The sequence below is a fragment of the Diplotaxodon limnothrissa genome, linkage group LG9 (genome assembly GCF_057381915.1).
Source record: "Diplotaxodon limnothrissa isolate DT_005_m linkage group LG9, D_limnothrissa_male_GT1.1, whole genome shotgun sequence".
Taxonomy (NCBI): domain Eukaryota; kingdom Metazoa; phylum Chordata; class Actinopteri; order Cichliformes; family Cichlidae; genus Diplotaxodon; species Diplotaxodon limnothrissa.
In genome coordinates, this window is record NC_140604.1 from 20,808,723 (window position 1) to 20,833,607 (window position 24,885).

Below are 24,885 nucleotides of genomic sequence, written 5' to 3' on the forward strand. Positions count from 1 at the left end.
AGGCAGCACAGCATGCTTGTGTTGTTGTAGTGACCCGGTTGAGTCCGGACAGCACGGCCTACCTGCGGCGGCTCCAGCACTGCCAGTGAGCGAGGCACGGCGGCAAACGCCTTGTATGCCTGCTTGACATTCATGGGAAACTCGTCGGGCGAGGAGGGGGAGGGGGCGCGAGGCTGCAGCGTGGGGAGGGGGTCACGGAGGGAGGGTGGGAGAGGTCGATATGGTAAAGGAGGCGGGGGGGGAGGACAGACAGACGGAGACATGGACGAGAGGACAGACTATGAAAAAAACCAGCAACGTTGAAGAAGACTGTGGAGGAGAACAGGTGAAGAGCATGGCAGCTGGTTTCATGTGAGAGAGGAGGGAGTATGCCAAAAAAGACAGACAGTAGGGCTTGGAGAGTTCAAAGCAATGGAAGATTTCTCCCGTCAATGAGCAACTTTATAAAACAATCAGGAAGACGTGAGATGAAATCATAGGTTCATCAGTATTTTCTGATCCACTTGAGCTACTTGCCGATAGAATGAAATGAGCGAGGCGGTTAACTTTTAGGAGTTATCCTGGGTCGAGTCTTCAGGTAGAGCTCAAATAATTACAACCTCAAGATGTGCCCGAGGCTGAACACACTCAGCCCCCCTGTGCACTCAAACACTTCAGATTTGGTTTTAACTTCTTTGGAACCTCATTTGTGTGCCATAATTACCTGTAACTGCTGCACTTTTTTAGTATTATTACTATCATTATTTTTTAGGCTGTATAGTCACAGCATGTGGCACGGACGCCAACAGCAGAGAGAGAGAGAACAGCCCTACGTGGTGGTGAGGGGTCTTACAGAGGTCTGGGAGTTGAAGGGGGAGGGGCCATGCTGAAAGGGGTTGGGGCTGTGGCCGTCTGGTGTGGCGGGCGAGTTGCTGGGCCGAACACGCCCCACTGGCTGGATGGCACCTGGTCGCGTCTGGAAGGAAAACAAATATTGATAGTAAAATATAAGTGAACTGTTGCTTGAGTTGATGAAGTTTAATTAGAATGAATGAAAAGTGGGTGGAGTTGATGAGTGAAATACATCTGAGCATGTCTGCAGATTTTATAGAACATAATTAACATCAAGCTCCGCCTCCTCCAGAGCTACTTCAGGCATGGCAATTCTGAGCACCTAAAGAGACTTTAAGGGTCTGTTTAGCACTTTAGCATGCATTACTATACTGGCTAGACTGTATGTATGAAATATATATGTTTAGATTTTAGACTTTATTTAACTGTTCCTGGGAAATAATTCCATCACTTTAGCACCCACCTGTATAGTAACCAGTAGGCTATCAAATACAAGACCATAAATAGCTTCATATATGTGGTTAAACGGACACAAACTGGACTCTACTCTTATACTGCAAAATACATCATCCTAAAACAGCTATTTCTGAGCTCTGGAGACACTCACTGATGATGAGGGGTTGTCCTTGACAGTGGGAGTGGAGGTGTAATGAATATTTGCCTGCAACGAAAATTAAAACAAAGCCATGACAATGACACAGAAATGCATGGATCAGCAGCACAGTGAATAAAATCACTAAATGTAAACTTAAGGGGCTTTTTTAGGATGATGCCAGGCCACATAAAGACACTCTTCAGAAAACTCGAAGCTACCAGAGTTTACCTTGAGCTAATATGATCACCAAATGTGGGACAGCGGTCGTAATATGCAACGCAGATTGATAAAGCTCAAGGGGGGAACAAAAACGATCACCCAGTGAGAAGATATTAAGCCATAGCTGGTCAGTAGATCTATTTCTCCAGTCTGCATGAGGCAAACCATGAGTAATCAGCTGGCTGCGGAGAAGCAGTCACATGCTTTTCAGACCACTCAGCTAGTTATGTTTTACTGTCAGAGAGCTCAGAGCAGCGTGAGCTAAAAAAGAAATCCAGGCCAGCGCTGAAAGGGCCGCATGCCCCACTTACGAAGCGGGTCTCCCTGCCTGCACACAGGGAGCTGTTGGAGGAGTGGTGGCTGGGCTAAGGGTGGGAGGAGAGGTCAAAGTGTCAAATACCTCCTCTAAAGAGCTACAAGTGACTCATGGAAAAGGGATAAAAAAAAAAAAAAAATTAAAAAAATTGGTATGAGAGCAGGCGATAAATAATAGAAGAGCTGGGTTTAAGAGCCGCTTACCGGTTGGATAGTAGGAGAGTAAGGGGCTTCCCTGATTGGGCTTTCCGTCCTGGTGAAATCAGAGGAAGGCGCCTGGAAAAACAAAAAGTAAGGACACAAATTTAACAGCCGCTCAGTTTCACTGAAAACACAGAGCAGAAAACAAAACAAAAACAAAAAACTGTTTAGTCCAGCTGTGAATTTACGCCTCCCTAAACATGCGCTTTTCTGTGCCGTGCTCCTTCGTGACCCTCCTCCTCCTCACAGCTGTCGGCTCAGACATTCCAGTCGATCCTCATCACAGACTCACAAATACCTCACGAGGTGCCACAAGCTCTGTGCTCACAGTAAAAACATGCAACTGTTCAGCTGGTTATTATTAAAACAGGATTAATATGAATGAATTGGCCAAAGAGCGTCCTAGAGAGAAAAAAAATTCTTTCACATGAATCATCCAACTGAGAGTATTTATCTCAGAGTGCAGCTTTCTGTTAACACACCATGCTGCCTCCACACCACACTCAGGCGGGCGTCTCTCTTGCCTTGCTGAACAGCCAGGGCTGCAGCTGCCCCTGTCTGCCGTAGCCCACCGGAGGCCCCGACAGGATCTGCTCTCCAGGAGGAAGACCTTTTCCTCTGCGATTAGCCACCAAGAAAGGGTTCTCGCTGAAGCAAATCGACTGAGAGTCCACCAGGCACTCCTCTTCTTCAGGTGCAAGGGATGAATTAAGAGGTGTCGTGGAGCCAGTACTCTGGGGGGTGGAGGTCCCATCAGGGGAGAAATGGGATCCTTGAAGATAGCTGGGGTCTGAGTTCAGACTGGAGCTGGACTCAGGGTCCAAGTGGCTGAGGGACTTAGAGGGTTCATCTAAACCAAAGCCTAGGGGCTTTAAAGGAGCTGTGTACTGGGCCTGCACGGGGGCCTCCATAGGATCAGTCAGAGTGACAGAAAACTGCACAGCAGCAGAGGAAAGAGGGGGACAGACAGACAGTAAACCAGTGACAGGAACTCCAGAATACAGAGAAGAAAGGAAGCTGCTCTCAGTTAGATTAAACGACAAAACAAGTTGATTACCACCTCAATTCCCTCCTCACAGGTTTGGCTGTTCTCACTAAAGTTACTGCAGAGACCAAGGGGCACCAATTTCAACAGCAGAAAACTAAATTTGTAACTCTAAAACTTTAACTGTATGTGATCTCAGGTACACTCACTGAACACCCCCCAGGCTAACTGGTTTTTGCAGGTACTGGAAGTGCAATGATCTTCTCTTCATCTTTAATTTCCCTCCAATAGAAGTGCCAACTTAGCAGCTCCATAAAAAACATTAGTGGCCTGTTTGTAGGACTTCAACTATTATTTTCAAAATATTACAGATTAATCTCCCAGTTACAGGTACACCAGATGGGTCATGACTGGTTTATAAACAATAATAAAAATGCCAGTTTTTTAAATTTTAAATGCGTAACTTTTGATAGGATTAAACTTACAGGATAAGATGCACTTATATTGATCAATTCTAACCCTTAAAGCCGCCAATCAAATAGATTTTTCTATTAAATATTTGCTATTAAACCCTAAAAGGACTTTGGATTAGGGCTTAGTCATTTAAGCCCTGCTTTTGATCCTGAACTCATTGTTAGTTAGAAAGAACTGGATGAAGATGCTGTTTATGGTGAATGACCCAACGGGCCAGTCGTTAGAAGATTAAACTGAATGAAAACACAAAGAAACACATAATTTTCTGCTTGTGTAATGAGATATATATTATATTCATTGTGCTTAAATAGAAGGTTGCATGAATGACTCATTTGTCATCAAAATATTTTAACATTATGACCACAAAAAAAAATTAATAAAGATACTAAAACTCGCTTTTTAGGGTCAGCTTGAAACTAATTAAGTACAATCAATACAATATGTGGACACTGAATACGTACATTCATGTAGTATCTGATACATTCTCTAAAACGTGAGATGAGCTCGACAGAGAAGCGTCTTGGTGCTAAAAAAAGAGTCCCTCGCCTCACTAAATCTTTCCCGAAGCCTTTAAGATACGTTTCCCAGCGGCCATCATTCAAGACTCGCCGCAGCCCACACTCCTAGCATGTGCTTTAAATAAACATTATCAGACCAGTGAGACATTCGGGCTCCAGCACACCTTCAGCTCCTCCTGTACTTAACAGTGACGACTACTGCTCGTGTCACAGCTGAGAGAATACGCAGCTTTTAAACCAACGTTCACTCTGAAACCGAATCTCGGCCATGTTCTGTTTCACATACTTAAGACCTTAAAATCGTTAAAAATCTTCTGGTCAGTTCAGACAAACTGCAGTGGAATTTATCCCACATGGCCTTGACATGTCTGGTGATAATCGAAATAGCCACACTAAGAATACAGCGAGCATTGTGAAGCAGCAAGGCAGCTCTGTACTGTCAGAGTCGGCGCTGCGATGAGGATCAGCGAGGTGGAATGTGAACGAGTGCCCTTTTGGCACTGACACCGACTGCGAGGGACAGCTGGGGCCCGGCTGTGACAGAGCAAAGTCAGGCTGCTCGTTCGCCGGCATGCCAACGCGCTGAGCTGTCTGGGAAGTCCAAAGCAACCTGGGAACTGAAGCGTTTAAACACTTCAGTCACGGCTTTAAGTGAATGCCATGAATCAGTAACAGAAAGCAGAGTCTGAAGTGCCAGAACAAAATTTATGGAAAATGTTTTCTGTGTAAAATTAAATGATAGCTCCATTAATCAGGATTTGGGATGTCCTTAAAAACCAAATACATATTTACCAATAAAAAGTTTTACTAACAGAAAGTATCAGATTATCTTAAATGACATCTGAATGGGTCTAACACATTTTTAGTCAGGAATTTCTGGAGTACAACACTACTAGTTTTCCCTACTCTAAAAATTTGGATCGGTTAGGGCCGTTAATAGGATACGTTAGGCAACATCACAAAAAATTGATGTCAAATATAAACGTCAAAATTCAACCTTTGTAAACCTGAGTTAAAAATCGGGATGAACTTCTTGGAAAATTCTAGGAATTTGGTTAAACCACCCTTTTTATTTTTATTTTTATTTTAGAAAGGTTTTATTATGAAGGAACAGTAGAGAGAGGTTGATTTAAACACCAACAAATGGGAAATACAACCCTGTCTTCACACTCAGTTCCAATAAAACAAGGCCCTCTATACATTTATCTATTGGCAGTTTAGCAGGTTGCTCTCAGGTCTGAATCTCAACTTCTTATAAATCACATCTTGTATCACTAATATTTAAGCAGCACCTGTTCTTTTGTTGAAACATTTTTACAACAAAGCGGTGCTATGAAGCACACCCACTTGTGTTTCACCATCAAAATCAGGGCTTATGAGATGCTAACCCCTTCAATTTAAAATATTGGTCCACTATGAGTGTAACTAACCAACAAGCTGTTCTTACAGTACAGTCTGAACAGGACCACGTGTGCAGAGCAGCTCTAGCACACAGAGCAGGAACAGCTGCAGACAATATGTAGGTTAAGTTCTACTCTCACAGGTTACTGAGAAAAAGCCTGTACTGCTGCTAATTTACAACTTTCACACATAGCTGCATTATTAATGCAAATTATTTAACATTTGCTGTTTAAAAAATGTTTTTAAACAACCATATTACAGACAAAATTGGATTAAAATAAGACTGACGAGAGAACAGACAGGACAGAAAGACTCAGAAAAAACAGAAAACAGAGTCGCTTTAAATCTTTAAACTTCCTCCAGTTAAACTCGTTATACTCACTGTAGGACGGTAAAAGCACAGAGCTCTATGTTCACTCAAACGTATTCCCCTTAAGACTGGGAACTCAAACCGAAACACTTGTCTTTTCCTCTTAGGCGACACCCCCCGTCCGCCAGCATCCCACCCACCCGGGAGACTCCATCCAATTCAGAACCAGATGCTGGTTTAAAATATCACAAATAGGCCAGTTGATAGTGGACAGCTGTCCCCTTTCCAGTATCTCACCAGCTCCCCCTCTCGCACTTGCAGAATACAAAGACTGACTTCGGGCTTTGCCTTCTTCCATTCCCAAAATCTTCTGCACTTTTTTCTTTTAGTCTTTCGTTTGTGATTCTTCCCGGATTACTTTAGTCTTCCCGTAAGACTCTTCATTTACTTCTGCTCTTGTTGTGTGTTGTGCAGTCAAGGTTTAGTCTTCAGCAATGTTGACTTGCGGTGAAGATCATGGAGGTGTTAAGTTCTCATAGAGGTCCAGCTGACTGACACTGGGTCTATTCTGAGCTTTTAAAGAGACTTCCTGCATGGGCCGCTGCCAAAATGCTGACTCAAGAAGACTGCTTTCTTTTTACAAACTCTGAAAAGTAAAAATCAGACAAACATGAAGTAAAACTCACCCTGCTGACCTTCTGCAGACTCGTGGTGGGCAGCGCAGCTAGCGTTTTGTAGTCGAGCTTTAGCGGTCCAGTGCCAATGCTCTGATGGGAAATAAACAGACCCAGAGGTAAGACGGTCTGCACTGAAGTTTAGTTTACAAAGAGCAGGTGGTCACATAACAAATACAAGAAATCAAGCGAAAGATCAATACTGGCACTTTCTGTATGTCTCACTGTGAGTGATTTTCCTACTCTATAGTCTTAAAAGTTTTCCAGCTGTGCATGACAATTTAAACACATGTAATTGATGTCTAATATCAAAGGAAACCTCAGGGTTGTTGCATAATCTATCATTATATGTAGACTAGACGATCAAATATGTTCAGCTGAAATAGCAGCTGTAAAAGTTTTATAAAGCTTAAATAAGCCTTCAAATCTGTGGATTGGGTTATTGTTTGATCAGTACGTGAAATAGCACAGCTCCACAAATAATGTTAACAGCTATAATATCCTTCTGCGGAAAAAGGTAGCAACCCTCAGACTAGCATCAGCCTTTTAGAGCTGAAACAGCTTCGTATAGGAGTTTTATTTCCATTAAATTTGCTTTTTTTATAGCAATACTTTTTTTTTTCCTTTCATAACACTACATCTCTTCTTTCTGAGACATTTCTTGTTGGATTTCCAGTGTGATTAAAGTCATTTACCTTACCTAGAGTTCAATTTAATGAGTGGGCAACGGCTGCTCAGTCCCTCATACCAAAAAGTGCTTCACAGTCAGTATTTGACCTCACTCACAGTAGATTTTCCTTAAAGTGAAACGCTTTAGTTTAAATGTTTAGAGATCTTTTTTTAAAGCGCTTTTTTAAAGATGCTGAAGAGCAAAGAGAAATCCAGAACTCAGATGAGGTTTAATAAGCCTAATTCCAGGGTTTTTAAATCACCTGCACTGATCTGGAACTCCTGACTCTAAATGTATAAATGTGAACGTTTCATAAATCTAAGGGTGGTTTTTCCATGAGATTGAGTTGTTTTTAAGGATTTAAGTTTTTTAAAAATTGAAACTAAAAGTCAAAAAGAAGACTGGGAATTTCCTCTTTTTTCCTTTAGGAGCTGCTTCAATTATGATTTAAGTGTTTGTACCCTTTGTTTGGTTACATTTGCAGGTGGACACTTATCAGGGCACCTCCAGCACAACTATTCCAATTTAAAGTGGGTCCCTTAAAAAAAGAAAATGTATAAAAGTTTAAGACACATTTATTTAGCATTTGTGTCTAAACTGCAGACAGGAAGTTCACCCGAGGACCTGCTGATGAGGAGTATCTCACCTCAGTCTCCTCTTCTAGCAGGCGAGTTGCCTCCTCACGCTCCAAGCGCATTCGCTCCTTCACCAAGAGAGGAAGGGGAGGAAGAGGAGAAGTACAGAGGGGAAGACACACAGTCACACACAGCCACACAGTAATGCGATGAGGGTTGAAATAAAGAGGAAGACGAGGAAAGTAGTGTTAGAGAGAAGAGAAACAACAGTGAGGAAAGTGGTATGGAGATGGAATGATTGGATGATTTTGGATCATACATAACGCACCAAAGGTAGAGGATAGGTGAAAAAAAAGAAACAGAAGGGAAAGAAAGGATAGAACCCACACACATTAAAAAGTATTCTATTCATCGGCTATAGGAGCAGAAAAAGCATGCAAGGTGGGACATTGCAGGAACAGTTCTGTCAAACATGATGCCCACACAGGGTGCAGAGGGGAAGCTTCATTCACCCGGTAACAGGCAAACGTGAGGATGTGACTCTAACTCCACCCTGCAGACCCAGTATAATTTCTTTTCAGCTATACTGCCACAGAAAAACTGAGTTTTCTTGCATTGATTCATCTTCATCAATCTGCTCTCTACCTTTCCCAAAACAAATGATTTTCAATTTCACTTACCACTTTCTCCATCTCTTCTCGCTCCCACTGTGATGTCTCTCTCACCATCTCAGACTCCTGACGAAGACCAACATTTAACCTTACAATGCTAAAAGCTACTGTTCATCATGTAAAGCTCAGCAGAGGCAATTCAGTTTCTGTAAATAAGCCCTGGCAAACGTGGTTACGGCTAAACGTGTGCAGAGAAACAGCAGAAACATGGCATTCAATAAACCAGCAGACCCTGCATTCCTTTAGAACGGGCAGCCTCCCAAAAACTAATCTGGACAAAACAAACAACTGGGCTGGCGCATTCTGGCCGCTCCGATAGAAAGATGGGTACGTGCGGCGTGCATGCCCAGAATGAGTAAATCTGTACAACTCCACTTGCTAACACCAAACTGCTGTGGAAGCACTGTGCTGGTGTGGCAGAATTGCTGAATAAAACATCCGATTCACAGGTTGCGCTGAATGGCAGCGGCTTTGGTTAGTACACCAGCTTTGCACTGCACTTATGTGGATCTGCTGGATCTTTAAGGAGCCTCAAAAGTGCATTCTGCATGTTAAAATCAACACCATCAGTACCTGACCTTAAGTACATCAGTGATAGCAATGTAATGAAAAAATGAAGCTCATGCACAAGTGAAAAAATCTGCAGCTTCTCAAGCAGCAAAATGAACTTCAAATCATAGACCATATATTAAAGAATGAAGCCACTGTGTTGCCACCAGATGGTTAGTGAATCCTGCTGTGAAGGCGCAGGATGTTTGGAAGCTGGAGTTAAAGAGTGAGTCGAAACTGAGGGACACTGCATGGTTATAACGTAGCAATGCATCTGAAGCATGTCCTGCTTCATTATCCTAATTTATGATTCTATTGGAAGCATAATTTGGTAGGTGCGCATTATGCGCCATTGCCTGTTTATTCATCACGGAGTATTTGGAGACAAGTGTGTGTCTTCTATGCAAACTAGAGGCAACCACACCAATCTGGTAGTGACTAAAACGATAACAACAAGGTTAAAGGTTTTGTTCAATGCCCTCTTTGAAATCGATTTCACATGGCATAAGCCAGTAACCTCGCTCAGATCTACCAACTCTAGATCTGAGCGACTGTGGTCTTAGCAGATAACACTCTGCCCTCTCATCCATATAAGTTCACTTTTAGATTCACCAGCTAAACCGCTAAACTTTGAGCGTAAGGAGTGCAAAAATCAATGTTGTAGTGGCCATCTTTTATATATAGTTTATGTATAGAAGTTAAAATGTACACTTGTAGTAAAAACACACCTTCTGTATTATTTCCATCTCCTCTGGGCTCAGGTCTCGGTCTATAGAAGAGATGCTCTCCATACTGTTCTTTCGCACAATACCGGTTGCAAATGGGTTGGCAATGATACCCGGAGATGCCTGAAAACCAACACAGAGTACAGTTTAAACCTTTGAAAATGGAGATGTTTTTAACTGAAAGCTATAGTTCTACTTAAACACTCAAGCCAGGTACATGATAAAAGGGAATATACATTAGCTGATATAAAGACAGAACGATCAGAGGTTTGGTAAGTTCCTGCTGTACATAATAAACTGTACATATCCAAATCTGACTGTTCATGCCATCTCACCTCCACTGCAGCCACTTTGCCAGGGTCAAAGCCATCACAAACCAGCATGACCAGAGAGTCCCCGACAGCACGGAGCACTCGCACCGCCTCCGTGTGCGTCATCCCCAGCAGGCTGTGGTTGTTCACCTCGAGAATTCGCATGCCAACCTGCAGTCGCCCGTCCCTTGCCGCTGCGCCGGTCGAACTTACCTGCAGAAAACAGTCAAAAATGTGAGCATGTTCACATTTCTCATGTTGATAATAACCTCAATTAAAGCTGAGTCGTGCCAAGATGTGTTGCTTTGGATTGCTAAAGAACCTTTGAGATGAAGATGCCCTCATCTGTGGGGTCGAAAGGATTTCCAGCATGACCCTTGGCCCCTCCGCGAATGCTGATACCAAGTTTCTCTCCAGGCTGCTTCTGGATCATGATTTCCTGCATTCCCGGCGGTGAAGGGTCCCGCCGTACCAACATACGGATCTCCTGCTTGTTGGCCAGCAAGGCCCGCACAGCTTCCTGGTGTGTGGCATGTCGCAGGTCAATGCTGTTCACCTCTAATATCCGGTCGCCAACACGGAGCCCACATTGACTTGCCAACCCATGAGGAATCACCTGAAGAAATGAGGTGAAGTCACGGAGTCATGCAACAGGAGATGTCAGTCACTTTCAGGAGATGAAAGTGTAAGAATACACCTGTTTTACAGTAATACCTTTGAAATGAACACCCCAGGTTCATTGATACCAAAAGGGTGGCTGGCATGGTCGCTGCCTCCTACAATACTCAGGCCTAGAGGGCCTCCAGACTTCACCAGGGTAACTTCCTGTTAGGATTAGGTTAGATTGGCTTTACCAGAAGATTTGAAAAATAATTTAAAGCCTGAATGTAAAGACGACGACTCAAACATCACAAGTCAAATCTACATCTGTTATAGTCTAATAAATATCAAAAACAACTTTCTATTTAACAACACCATTAGTGCTTTATTGACAGCTACTAACTACTCAAGCCTTCATACCATACACCATCTTCTCTGGAACTGGACAGCAATAAGGATAAGGCGAGGCCACATAAACAAGCATTAACACTGAGTGCTTCAATGACGTTTCTACAGCAATGGCTACTAAAACGACTAAACAAAAACCAAAACTATTCGACACACAAGTCAGTCCTCGAATTCTCACCTCGATGGGATACTCGTCCTCCATCCGGCTCAGATGGTTCCCGAGGCTTTCCTCGTCCTGGTCTGGAGAATCTGATGGTTCTGGGGGTGGAGGGGAGTGGGCTCGTGCCCGGGTCTGACCTGGAGAGCCCCCTGGTGCATTCAAGTCACGCTCCACCAGGAGGGCGATGGTGGGGGAGGTGCCGGTAAGGAGCGCTACTGCCTGGTCATGCCTGGCCTCTGTCATGTCTACACCATTGATCTGGATTCACAGTAAAACCAACCGCGGAGGGTGTCAGCCCACCAGGACGCTCCCACTGGTCATTTGCTACTCATAGGATGAATATTTGACAACAAACCCAGCCTGCCAACAGTCGTTTCTCATCGCTCTCTCCATTCATTACCCAAAATGAAAACTGAATGTTTAAGTTCTAAACCGATCTGATTTGTAATTCTGAGATTTTTCAAGTGCACCAAAGCGAGTTATTTAAAGAAGAACCAAACACCTACACAAAGCAGCAGGATCTTATACGGAAAGTGAGGGGTGCTGCAGGCAATTTAAGATGGCAGAGCGTCCCTGAGGGAGAAAAGCTGCAAGCAAGCAGAACTATTTTTCGTCAAACTGCCTGAAGTGAGCTCATGAATGCCCATGCTGCTATCTTTTCATGTAATCAGTTCAGCACTTCTTGCCTTTGTTTACTTAAAACTTCAGTGGAAGTGTGTAGCTTCTCCAAAATTGATCTTAAGTCCACAAAGGCAACAAGAAGTCGTCAGACACCACAGATTAACCATTTCATTACTGTTTATGTGTGTTTTAGGATCAAATAAATAGGGGTAGCTTTTAGGCATGCAGTCTAGTCCAAAGTGACAAGCAGAGGTCGGCACAGACCCGACAGTACCAGCTCTTACCACGGGCTGACACACTGCAGCCCCTGCTGTTGTGGTAACTCGTGTTCCACAAAATCAGCAGAGCAACAGGCTCAGCCCACTCCACCCCCAACACCATACCCACCACCAAGCAGGCAAGGAGATGTACTCAATGCATTAGTGAGCATGCACAACAGGAGAGCGTGAGAGAGGAAAAGAGAACCAAAGAGAAGCCAATGAAAGAAAAGAGGAAACCCAGAAAGAAGGCAAAGAGGACCATTCAGGAAGCTTTTCTGTGATTACAGAGAGCAGGAAGTGCAGTAAAGAAACAGATCTGATCATCATCAGTTCATTTACAGTAAATAACAAAGTGTGCAAATGTGCATGTGACCAGACAAAAACATGCGACAGAAGAGTTGCTAATACGCAGAAAGATACGGGAGCACAAAGCAAAGCTTGGAGTGGGATGAAAAGAAAGATCATGCAAAGGCTAAATGTTTTAATATTTAACTAAAGCAAATAAAAAATCTTCATCGAATCCAAATAGAGAATGACTTTCATATGAGGACCGTATCACTAACTCATGGACGTGATGTGTGAGATTTTGATGAGATAACCTTAATTCATATGCTCAGGATGGAAACACCATGTCAGTCACACAAAGCCTAAAACTGACTTATGAAAGCAGTGATGCTGGCACAAATGACACAGTTTCACAACAAAAATGGAACAAAATGCAACAAAAATGTCAAAAAGTAAATGCCGCATTTACCAGATGTAGGAAAAATGTTGTATCGCTGTTATTCTCACAACACAAAAACGATACCTAATTGTTTGGGATTCATGTCTAAACTTATTCCTGTTTGTAAAGAAAGCCCTGCTTTGATCACAGTCAACACTACAGTGTCCAGATGGAGAAGGATGGTAGTACTCACAGAGATCACCCTGTCGCCCACACGCAGCGTGCTGTCTTTGTGTGCCGCTCCGCCCTCTGCGATTCGAGAGATGTAGATTCCCTAAAACAAAACAAGACAAGGACGACTACTGATTTAAAACATTTCTGCACATTTGTAGATAACTTATTTTTTACTCAAACATTCTCATATACTGCAACTAACAACGGCATCATTCCGAACGATGGCTACAACAAACCACAGACCTATATGTAAACGCTCGCACTGAAACTGAATTTGTTTTCATGACTGCTGCAAAATTGACATAGTTCGACACATTAGCAGCCCACACTGCCAGACAACACACAAACAACCTCTACATATAACTGATTAACAGGTCAGCGCCAAATAGTTAAAACGCATTAAAAGCCTCGACTGCCAGCAGCTCGTTACAAAGTACGAGCGCTGAAACGCTGTCCCCTTTGCTCAGACACATTACACCGTTTGTACACCAATAAAAACCCAGCCTAGCTGCCAGCCTGTCCCACATGAACAGAATGTGTAAACAAATGCATGTGCAAAGTCTAGTGCACCAATTCACATCCACCAGGTGAGTCACTGCATCCACTTCAAAAGGCTTTTTGAAAGGGAGGAAAGACTTACAGTCAGACCCGCTTAAACCTTATGTTTATGACTCCTTCCCTCTTTGTGGGCTCCTGGAGCTGCTCGAGCCAAATTACAGCAGGCCTATCGAGTGTCAAGGCTGGCTATTCATATCGGCGTCTCCCAGGAGATGACTGTAAGCGCTGTGGCCAGAATAGACGGCGTTAAAAGACAGATTCGCTCTGACTGAGACTGTTACTGCAAACATGTGACTTCACTTCCTAACTTTCAAACCACACTTTTTGAAAACCCTTTTATTGATAGTATGAGGCACTGTCTGCAGTTTTGGATGTTTTTTTAAAATGTCTTTTTCCTCTATTCCCTTCTTCATTCCCCAGATTTGGACATTGACAGAAGGTTGCATACATCACACGAGTAAAATAAAGCAGCCATCACATCTCAATCTGAGGAACCAAACAACTCCCTCAAAGAACTGAGTCAGTTCAATGAAGTATTGTGTTAAATCATCTAAAGATGAATGACAGGAATACTTCTGTAATGCCATTTAACTGATTCAAACAGAGGACGCTCTGCTTGGATGTTTACACAAACTTGCATAATGAACTACAACATGATACAGATCTCAGACAAACATCTGTCCCTTGTGCTGCTTATTTTAACATCAGACATGACACTGTGATCTGATAGTCTCCTATCAGGCTAAATAAAACTCAGTTAAATATAAATTACTCTTACTTTTAAGGTTTACTTAACTATAATTTCAGTGGGCAGGTCAACTACGAGGGAGGTGTTTGATATGGGAGCAAAAGATGCTGCTGGGTGGAAAATGATGGGATGGTAAATACATAAGAGGGTCACCTTGGCAACAAGAGGCCTGGACTCTTACAGTAGTGCCCAAGTTTCAGCTACAGAAGCAAAGCAAATCAATCGCTTCACATGCAGACAGGGCTTACCAGGTGTTGGGAACAATCCACAACCATTATTCTAAGTATGGATTAATCTATCAGTTATGTTCTCAATAATTTAGCTGGCATTCATGCATATCAACAGAGAAATACACGGCAAACACACTTGAAACAGCTAAATCATTTACCCGCTCAGAACTGGTTGTAGTATGACAACAAAAAGTGCACCATAGACGGACAGATGCCTTTTCCACGTACAGCAGTTGATCAATAAATGGTTGTAAGCAGACGGCAACATGATGGTCAATCCACAAAGACAGATTAACGTAACCGCAGCCTGTTTTTCTACATATCAACATTTTTATTCCATTTGCGAATAAATTCTGCCTCATCTGTCACATAATGAATTTAATATCTGTACTGTCACAACCGACACCTCTCTGCCTCTGATGTCAGCACTATGAACTTTATGATGTGTATCTGACAGCTCAATATAAGAAGTGATCTTCAGAGGATGAGAAAAAGGTGGATAGGCTTTCCCTTAGTGATAGGGTGAGGAGTTCAGTCATTTGGGAGGGGCTCAGAGTCGAGCCGCGGCTCCTCCACATCGAAAGGAGCCAGCTGAGGCTCTTTTATTTCTTTTCTTTTCTTTCCTCACCGTGTCCCCTGTGCGGTACGCCGTGGAGCCTTTCCCCCCTGCGATGCTGAATCCCAGCCCCTTGTCATTACGGATGAGGCAGGTGGAGAACCGCTGCCTCGGCCCGCTTGGACTGTTCTCCAAGTTAAAGGCAAGGCCGCTGCTCCGCCTCTCCCGTGGGAAGTAGTCATCCTCGGGCCTAAGCGGTGTGGTGGTGATGGCGTTCTCTGGTTCCACCATGCGCTCCCGCAGCACTGTCATGGAAACTGTAGCACCGGAGCTGCGGAGAGCTTCCACTGCTGTGTGATGCTCAGCTTCGTGGAGGTCCACTCCATTTACCTGAGACAAGGAGATTGTTTGTTTTCTGTTTAACAAAACAAACAAAACACTCTTCTAGTCACCCTCCCTGTCACACACACAGACATGCAGATGTTTACCTCCAGCAGTTTGTCTCCCACTTTAACTCCAGCTCTGGCTGCAGGACCCTCTTCAGACACTCTGGAGATGAAGATTCCCTAAAAGCAACCAAACATTAACACAGTCAGTCTGTGACCTCAAATACTTCCAAACCTAAACAAACCCCAGGTACCCAGCCCTACCTCGTCATCTCCTTTGTAAGGCGTGGATCCTTTTCCACCAGCAATGCTGATGCCCAGGCCGCCTGTTTGTCGCACGATGGTGAGGGTGTGCTGCAAGTTGAGGACGGGGGAGTCAACAATACTGGGAGTGAAAACCCATAAAAAGCCTACTCATCTTAGGGCAGATTAAGAGGAAAACGAGCCCACGGCGATTTACTTTGTTTTGTTTGGGTTTATACAGGGTGTATCAAAAAGAATTATCTGATTTTGAAAGGCTACATTTTTTAAGTAATGGACAGAGAAAGAACCATGTGGTAAATTTTAAAAATGCATGAATATAAAGTTTTATGCAAAGCTTGCAGTGTCAAGTGCTCAATGTGCCTCCCTCCGGACGCATGGTAAATGTCCATGACATAGCCAAACTCCTTCCATACTTTAGTGAGCATTGTCTGGAGTCAGTGCTGTTGTTATGCTACCTACCGGCAACCACATGAAACTCACGAATGTGCTCTTACTCACGGTACGTGTTTCGATAGTTGATCGGTGAACAGCTGCAGGTTTAAAGCACTTTAAAATTGGATGATTCTTTTTGATGAACCCTGTATTTTAAGTCGTGGGTAACCTCTTTCAGCAAGAAGGTGGCATCAATCAGTGCTGCACCCTTTGTTTTTGCTGATGGATAAACGCTGACTTCAGTGTCAGTTTATGGGCCTATGCCAGTTTAAATGGGAGGCAGATGGCTTTGTGTTTGCCTGAATTTGATTTAAAGCACGAACAAAAAGTTTGACCCAAATCATCCACCAATTAACCAATGAACTGACATGGGACATGAATTCTAACACACTGTGTAAAAATGCTTCGGCTGGACTCAGTGAGACCAACATTTTTCCCAAAACAAAGTGTATTATGTATGAATTGGAGTGTAGACTTGTGTACATTATGCATACTTGCAGGCCATGCAAAAAGGGGAGGAATGGAGACAAATGAGGTACAGATGGAAGGAAGTAACAGACAACAGTTTTAAGTGCCCTAAAGGTGGAGTCCTTGCTTTGAGACTCCAGTGTTGCTCAGTGTGACAAGAGCGAGAACAAATGTTTCTTGCAAATTTTCATCACCCACACTAAACATACTAAATGTACCGATATACAGTGAATCATGCAAAAAATAAAATGTAGATGGAGGGAATAAACAAAAACAAAAGCAAATCTGAAACAAGCTCTTTCTTGCACTTGAAATAACAGCCATGTGTTACAGATTTACACAATCAAAAATCGACTTTGTCATCCATCCACCGGTTATCCTGTTTGGAAGCTGGATTAAAACCTGGAGGAAGTTGGGAAAGTGGGTTTGCCTCATCAGAGTGTAACCAGCCCATTCATTCCAGGGTGACAAGGCACTGGACGGGATGAAAAAGGAGCAAAGCAGCAGAAGCAGAGGAGAGGCAGGGGAGAGGCAGAGTGTGCCAGAACCTGGACTGACTGAATATCTGCAAACTTCAATCCTTATGGCACTAACCCTTTTATAGAAGGAAAAGAAAAAGATCTGGTTCAGCCTGAAGAGGAGAATTCAACTACTCAATAACTGGAAAGGCCAGAGTTTCCTTCAAAATAGCAATATGTGCAAGCTGTGCAAAACTGCTGTAAATGCACTGAAATTAACCTACATGTTTAATCTATATGCAAAAACATCAGATATGGTTGATCAATCTGCAGCACGTGCAATGATAAGAATACCGACTCCTCGCTGAGAACCTGCTCTCCGTGTTTTCCTCACACTGTTTATTTAACAGAGGAACTGGTGGTATATATTTTTTCCTCTTTGGTGTGTATGTTCAAATACTGAGGGGGCGGGGTTAATTAATCACCAGTTAATGATGACTACCTTGTTTTGAGGTGGAAGTAACAATCTTACTATGATTACAAAGAAAAAAAAACTTAATTCATTCACTGAGTTCAGGCAATTTATTAAACAAATGCTGTTTTTCAGGTATGACCTGTGATTGGTTTATTATAAAACCCAGAAGGGAAGGATCAATGGAAAACCACAAATGTTGTGTTTAAAAGGCCAAAAATTAAATTAAAAGTTAAATGTTATCAAGTGCCTGGCTCTCTGCTTTAGACTCCAAAAAGCACAAAATGCTGAGAATGAAACTCTCACTACATGTTTACTATCACAGGGTTAAAGTGTCCACACTCCAGCTGTCCAGTAAGAAGAAGGAAGAAATAAATAGTGTCAGTTTCAGTCCTGTATTCAGGTTCTGCCACACTGGCCCCTCCTGTGAATGAGCTGGGATTAGAGGGGTTCCCTAGTGATCGGCTCGGATTAACCGTGGATTTCTGTGGGAAGTTTTCTCCATTTCTGAGTATGGGTGGACAAATGAATGGGTGAGTGAGGGACGGAAAGACAAGAGTGGATGGGAAAGAGTAGGTACAGACCTCTTCCTCCTCAATTCGAGCAGGTTCAATCAGCAGATTATTGACTTGATCAAATGACACCCCCTGTTAGGACAGGAACCAGCAAGAGGCATGCGGATTAGTCAGGCCAAAATAAAAATATGCACACAGACAGACACACCCAAAAAAAAACAAAACAGAACAAAAAAAATATAAAAACCTCCAGACACACCAGACACTCAACACGCCACTGTCTGCTTGCAGGTTGTGAAGCAGAAGCGAATCCACACTCACTCCCCAGCCACCAAAAGCAAAATACAGGCAGAGGTGGAAAGACAAGACCAAGGAGCTGAGCCAGAATGCAAAAAATACAGTGCAGAGAGAGTGGACAAAAGAAGGCAAAAGCTCCCAAACCACAACAAGCCCAGCCTCCACACCATCAAGAGCAATTTCCTCCAGGAGCAAGACTTAAATTTAGGTGAAGAAGTCAGTTTCAAGCTAAAAAAATATAAACATAGCTAAACGATTCACAGAAAGTACAAAAGAAATGATACAGAAACTGATTTACTAGAAGAACAAAGTCCCTACAAAAATCCAGTGAAAGAAAATACGACCATGTGACGCAAGCCAGGCTCATTCGATGTTGTGTTCCAGCTCTGCCAGTACATGTTCTGGTTGGTCCGAGTTCAGTCACCCACACGCACGCACACATCCATACCCACACACCAAACAGATTCATGATGATGTTTGATCATTAGGTTAAAAAGGATTTCTACAATTAGCGTGACACAAATTAACAGATCTCAATTTAATAAGTCTAATGATCAACAAGGACATTCATTGATAAGCAGCTCCCGAGCATCCTTCACTCGTTTCATTCATACTTTACAAGCATACAATGTTACAAAAGCAGTGTGCAAGTGTCAATATTCAATTAAATCAGCAGGTAACTGATGATAAGGCGCGCCAGTGTTGAGCAAGAAAGGCTGAATTTATCCACAAAGAAAAAAAAAAAGGTTTAGACAAAGATCTGAATGCAGTCTTGTATGGAAACAAGGGATCACAATGGCCTGTGGCTGATTTATGCCGACATGTCTGCATGCTTTCTGTGGGGGAACAGGCTAGGAGAGGCAAAATCTGAGGGGGCCAGATGAGGCTGTTGGTGAGTTTGCGATGAATGTAATGCATCACCCTGGATTTATAGCACAAGGGCAGGGCGGCTTCATCTCAGGAATGACCCTGCATGCAACGCCACATCCATCTTAAGTGAATGCAGCTTGCAAGGTGGCAAAGGCTCTCCATGCATACAATATCAAATGTTTGCAAAGAGGCAACAAACAAGGAAAAATATATATGTAAAGTTTTAAATCCTAAAATATGCTGACTTGGTGTGTACTGCATGTCCTGCTGTGATGATATATAACACTTTCTACATTCCTGAACTGCACCCTGCCAGTGTTTGGATCTCTCTTTTACCTTTACTTGGCTGGAGTTGACCTGATGCCGGCTGTCCTCTGCCTCCTCCACTCTGTGGCGGTGCTGAGGAGTGCCATCACTCTGCTCTTCCTCCTCATCCTCCTCGTCCTCGGCAGCCTGAGCAGAAGAGTTGAGGGCGTCGGGACTGAAGCCCTGCAGCAGAGCGGCCACAGCCTCGGGTTTGGGCAGCTTGGTGATTTTGAAGTGCTTCTTGTAGTGTGGCGTGTCCTTTCGTATCAGACGCTTCTCCATGGGCCTCTTGTCTTCCTCGTCACTCCTCTCGCCGTCCTCGCCGTCCTCTTCGTGGTCCTCGTCCCCACCTCGGATGATGGGTTCTTCTGCAAAGTGCACAGTGGGCTGGAGAAAAGAAAGGGAGAGGATTTTAGAGTCTAACAGAAACAAAGACTGAATCCATGAAATGAGGAGAAAACCTATCCACCATTTACCTCAATGTACTCCACCTCCATCTCATCAAGGTCATCCTCATCCTGAGGGGAAGGGCCGTCCACACGGTTCTCCATGTGAGAGGCCTCAGTCACATTTTGTCTGTCCTCGTGGGAGGTGGCCGACAGCGTGCTGTTAGACACCTGTGAGTCATGGCTCTGATTGGAGAGGTCACTGAGCCTTTTTCCCTAAAAACAATGACATCATTTTTATTATATCAGCATGTACCACAGCAGCAGCTAGTCAGGCAGTATTAGAGCAAATTTTGAGTTTAGTTGTTTGTAATACTGGAGCTGAGCAGCAAGAAATGAAATGCTATTTGCTTTTTTTTTTTTTTTTTTTTTTTTAATTTGGTGGTGACCATATTTCTGACGTTATGTACCTGTGGGTCCAGGGACTGATCCTCGTCCTGTCTGGATGTGTAGGCTTCATTCCTCCTCTCTTCAATCCCTTTCTTCATCTCCTTCAGCTCACTGGGATGTGGTGTGGCTCTGCGCTGAAGGCCCTGAAGAAGAAAAAAAAAAAGGCATTTTATCTGATTTTCCTTTAAGCACGACATTATTCTTTTTTTTTAGCTTTTGTGCTGATGGGTCAGGTTTGCTTTGTTTAGTTTTTACTCACTCTACGCTCTGCAGCAGCCGCATCATCCTCATCCACCTCAGCCTTGGTCTCCTCCTGGAACTGGATGACCGACACTCTGTTCAGGTTGCTGTCTGTCCAGCTACCATCTACACTGTTCTGCAGCAGGTTCTCTGCAGATAAAGAGAGAGGGCAGAAGAAAGAGTGTGCCAGTTAAAATAAACATCATCTATACATGCGTCTAACAGGTCTGAATACTCAAATGCTTATTTAAAGCATGTTGCTTACCTAGGCTTGGGGAAGGCTGCTGGGGTAGCAAATAGCAGGTTAACACTTTCTCTCCTGTTCGCTCATCGTCCTCTGTCTGGAACTTGAGCATTGGCTGAGACTGGTTCTCTGCGAGCCACATGGCCTTCAGGTTGAGGTTTGTCAGGGCGAAAGGCAAGTTTTGTAATCTGGATAAACGTAAGGTCAGGACAGATAGATGAGCTTAAAATTTCTAAGATTTTTAAGGTGGATCTATTATTTATTTCCTTCTTTCCTGTCAGTACACTCAGAACAGCACATCAGCTGGGCTGGCGTCTTTGTGAGACAAACCTGAATTTCTTTCAACATGCCTGTCAGAGCCAATGAGACTGCAGCAGGCATGGGAGACATTTGCGCTTTTCCTCACATACTGTGGTCTACAGGACCACTGTCATGGTTAAATGGCACTTTCCTACTCCTCTTAAGCACACAACATGCCTCATTCACCTACTCGCATGCATTCAGAAAGCAACTTGCCCGAGGATACTTTGGGATGCAGACTTGAACAGCCAGGGATCAAACCACCAACCTTCTGATTAGTAAATTACCTCCTGGTGACCGGTTGTTCACACCCCACCCCAGTTTGACAACCCTTGCTGTAAGGCCACTCTCTCGTTAAAACAGTGAAATGAGGGGGCAGCACGCACCAGTACAAGACTAGCTGGGATTATTTTGACTTGCAAAGAGACTGTAGGAGAATGTAAGAATAAAAGTCTCTGAAATAACACTTTGACAGCGATAATTATGCTTCAGATCATTCTAGTAACAAACAATTTGCACAAAGTCATACCTGTGATGAAATTACGAACTACAAGGGCAAAAGTGTCGGTGCAACGTCTTTGTTTTATCTATTTTGGCAAAGACATTCTTTTCAGGTCTTCAACCTTTGCTGCGAAAGCTGCTGTGCATTATTAACGGTCTACGGTGTTAAGTAAGGGTACCTGTTTCCAGCCACATCCAGCACATGCAGCTCCGTGGCATCTGCAAGCTCAGCAGGCAGTTTGCCCAGGCGATTGTCTCTCAGTGAGAGGACGTTGAGGCTGGCACAGCCGCCGAGCTCTTTGGGCACGCTGCCCAGCCGGTTGCGGTCTACATTCAGGTTGGTCAGCTTCTTCAGCTTGCCCAGCGAGCGAGGAAGCGACTTTGAAAGCGAAAGGGAGGGAGACGAAAGCCATTAATGGAATCAGTGATTCAACATAATTATTGTTAATGGGACTTAGTTATTAATGGGTGTGCATGAACCCCTAATAGGTCAAATGCAGGGCTGCAGGAAGCAGTTTATACTGTGCGTCCCTACCTGTAGCAGGTTCTCCGTCAGGACAAGTTCTGTGAGGTTTTCACACTCGCCTATTGAATCAGTCAGATGGGTCAGTCTGTTCTGGTCCACCTTCAGGATGGACAGCTGTTTCAGAGACCCTGCAGACAAATCACGGTAACATTTAGCAATACACAACATCGTACACTTCACTACTGGGCTGCACTATTTTTCATTCAGATCACATACGTGTTTCTTAATATATCTGTGTGTGGATGTGTGTGATTTTGAGCAAGAGTTTTATGCAGAAAAGCGTAAATGAAAAACAAAGACAGAGGCTGCAGTGGGCAGTTCTCACGATTCTTAAAATCTGTTTTACTTCACTACTAAGAAATTATTTGTATTCTTTCCACAGCAAGGGCAAAGAAGAAGGAACAGCAGAAGCACAGACTTAGCCCACATTACAGCTTATTTATGATGCACCATCTAAGCTGCAATATGTAGACGTGAGTTTGCAAGACTCACGGACAACATACTGTAAAATATGTTAATCTAATTAGTCCTTGCAATTAAACACATATCTGTGCTTCATTGGCATTATTTTTCCAGTAGGGGGCAGTGCTGTTCTTGTTTAAGATCACACTAGAGCCATATCCCAGTGTATACTTAATATGGCTTCATGATTAGGTGCAAAAACTTTCACTGACAAGATAACACACAGTTTACAGGAAGAACATTATTGAATTATTATTGAATTACTGAGTTAGTTACAAAACAAAGGTAATAAACACCAACACCAACACAGAAAACAAGCCTGTCCCTTCCCCTGGTGTTTCTCACCTATGCTGTCCGGGACGACCTCCAGCAGGTTCTGTGTGAGCAGCAGGTCTGTGAGAGCCAGGAGGCCATTCAGCTCTGACGGGAGCTCCTCCAGACGATTCTCCGACACATCCAGACACACCAACCTACGAAGGTTTCCCAGCTCCTACACACACACACACAAACACATAAATTACCACTTACAGTGAGCTATAGAGACACAATACAATCCAGCAAACACAAAAAGAAGAAAACTGCTAGTGGGAGTAAATTCTGCATGAACGCAACAGTTTGGAACTTCATGAAAATCAGGACATTTAAACAAACAAACAAAAAAACGAAAAAGCTGTACTTACTGGTGGTAATGAGGACAATTGGTTACGGTCCAGCCACAGCTCCCTTAGGTTGGGGAGAGCGCCGAGGGTATCCGGCTAAAGGAAAGTAGGGGAGAAAAGAGAGTGAGTGGCCATATTTTTATGTAAAATCTAATTTGTGTTAAAACGGCACGTTGTGCAGATCGTGCTTCATTTGAAATCTGTTAGAGGGGCTGAGAATTTGGAAAAGAAAAATCATGTGACATCTGTGGATGACTGTTACAGAAAGATCTGATGTCAGCCTCAGTTATACCACAGACCGCTTCAGATGCTTGAAGCTGAAATCAGCGCTGACTAGCACGACTCCCACCGGATTCCGACTTTCAGTTTGACTTTTCTGACACATCAGTACCAGGTGTGCTTTCTTACCATCTCTCTTCTCTGGCAGCTGACACACACACACACACACACACGCACGCACGCGCACGCACACACACGCGCGCACGCGCGCACGCACGCACGCACGCACGCACGCACACACAGCCTCGCCTCACCAACAGTGCCGTCTTCTTCTTGTCACTCATCACTTTTGTTTTATTTGGTCATTTTTGCACTTCACTTGAGTCCTGGCCATCTGGCAGGTTGTCAAAAAAGTTCACTAGCTCAAGAAGTTCTGTTGTCCCGTGTTGTCCACGTCACATGGGCAATCGTATAAAAAACATTCCCATAAACCTCCCTCTCGCCAGGCACCTCCTCCAGTTCTCCCTGGGGAATGGTGAGGTGTTCCCAAGACAGCTAAGAAGCATAATCTGGTCTCCTCCCAGTCAGATGTACCCAAAAGTGCCTTATCAACTTCCAGAAGACATCCCAGTCAGATGTTTGTAACACCTCAACTGGCTGCTTTGGATACAGAAGAGTAAAGGCTCTACTCCGAGTCTCTCCTAAAGACTTATCCCTAAGGGTAAGCCCAGAAACCCTTCAGAGGAATCCACCCACAGCCCTTGGATATAGTTGAGGGTATTTAACCGGTAGGCTCAATTAGCTAAAGTACTGCTTCAGCTTTGCCTTTACTTCTGTTTTCACCAGCTACACCAGTAAAATTACTTCAAATCTCCAACTCTACACTTTTCCCGAGTTGGAAAAATATGCCTTTGATACTTCAGGCAACAATCCCCACAAACCTGTAGAGGACAATTCAAACTTTGAAACAGAAGATAAATAAAAATTAAAGGTGACCCTATTATGCTGTTCCTTGGTTTATATCAAGTATGTAATTTTACAATGGTAATAATGAGGTCAGTAAATGTACAAGTAAACCTCAGATCTCATAGATGCACAGGGGCTGCACAAAAATCCAACATAAGATAAATACGGATTGAACCATTCAAGTATGACAGGTGAGTACAAGAATCAGCACAAAAGCTCTCCTTTAAATATGCATATGATCTTTCCCGTGTATTAGTGTACTGAAACAGAAACTTCAGGACTTTCAGAGACTTCTAGTCTGACACAGATTTCTTAATCTAATGTTGGTAAATCAGATTCTGATTTTAGGAAAAAAAGTCAACTGAAGGATTTTGAAATGAGCTCAAATTTAAAATATGAAA

General features: G+C 43.5%; 1 protein-coding gene across 5 annotated transcripts in view; it reads right to left on the reverse strand.

Annotated features, from left to right (window-relative positions):
- The window catches only part of scrib (scribble planar cell polarity protein), an 81,834-nt gene that overhangs the window by 14,415 nt on the left and 42,534 nt on the right, over positions 1-24,885 (reverse strand). For 2 of the 5 annotated variants that reach the window (XM_085362836.1, XM_085362835.1), the window contains exons 7-33: positions 23,321-23,395; positions 22,986-23,130; positions 22,188-22,306; positions 21,832-22,031; positions 20,873-21,039; positions 20,627-20,757; positions 20,388-20,510; positions 20,008-20,193; positions 19,562-19,918; positions 18,128-18,190; positions 15,714-15,803; positions 15,552-15,629; positions 15,136-15,453; positions 12,991-13,071; positions 11,211-11,450; positions 10,739-10,849; positions 10,347-10,640; positions 10,049-10,237; positions 9,717-9,836; positions 8,449-8,505; positions 7,840-7,896; positions 6,536-6,616; positions 2,165-2,236; positions 1,957-2,010; positions 1,439-1,492; positions 833-955; positions 63-173 (exon numbers count right to left, since the gene is read on the reverse strand). In XM_085362836.1, coding sequence (XP_085218962.1) covers positions 63-173; positions 833-955; positions 1,439-1,492; positions 1,957-2,010; positions 2,165-2,236; positions 6,536-6,616; positions 7,840-7,896; positions 8,449-8,505; positions 9,717-9,836; positions 10,049-10,237; positions 10,347-10,640; positions 10,739-10,849; positions 11,211-11,450; positions 12,991-13,071; positions 15,136-15,453; positions 15,552-15,629; positions 15,714-15,803; positions 18,128-18,190; positions 19,562-19,918; positions 20,008-20,193; positions 20,388-20,510; positions 20,627-20,757; positions 20,873-21,039; positions 21,832-22,031; positions 22,188-22,306; positions 22,986-23,130; positions 23,321-23,395 — 3,696 coding nt within the window. Of the gene's footprint in view, positions 1-62; positions 174-832; positions 956-1,438; positions 1,493-1,956; positions 2,011-2,164; positions 2,237-2,685; positions 3,097-6,535; positions 6,617-7,839; positions 7,897-8,448; positions 8,506-9,716; positions 9,837-10,048; positions 10,238-10,346; positions 10,641-10,738; positions 10,850-11,210; positions 11,451-12,990; positions 13,072-15,135; positions 15,454-15,551; positions 15,630-15,713; positions 15,804-18,127; positions 18,191-19,561; positions 19,919-20,007; positions 20,194-20,387; positions 20,511-20,626; positions 20,758-20,872; positions 21,040-21,831; positions 22,032-22,187; positions 22,307-22,985; positions 23,131-23,320; positions 23,396-24,885 lie in introns of all 5 variants that reach the window. The other 3 variants (XM_085362834.1, XM_085362833.1, XM_085362837.1) reach the window with 3 other exon arrangements.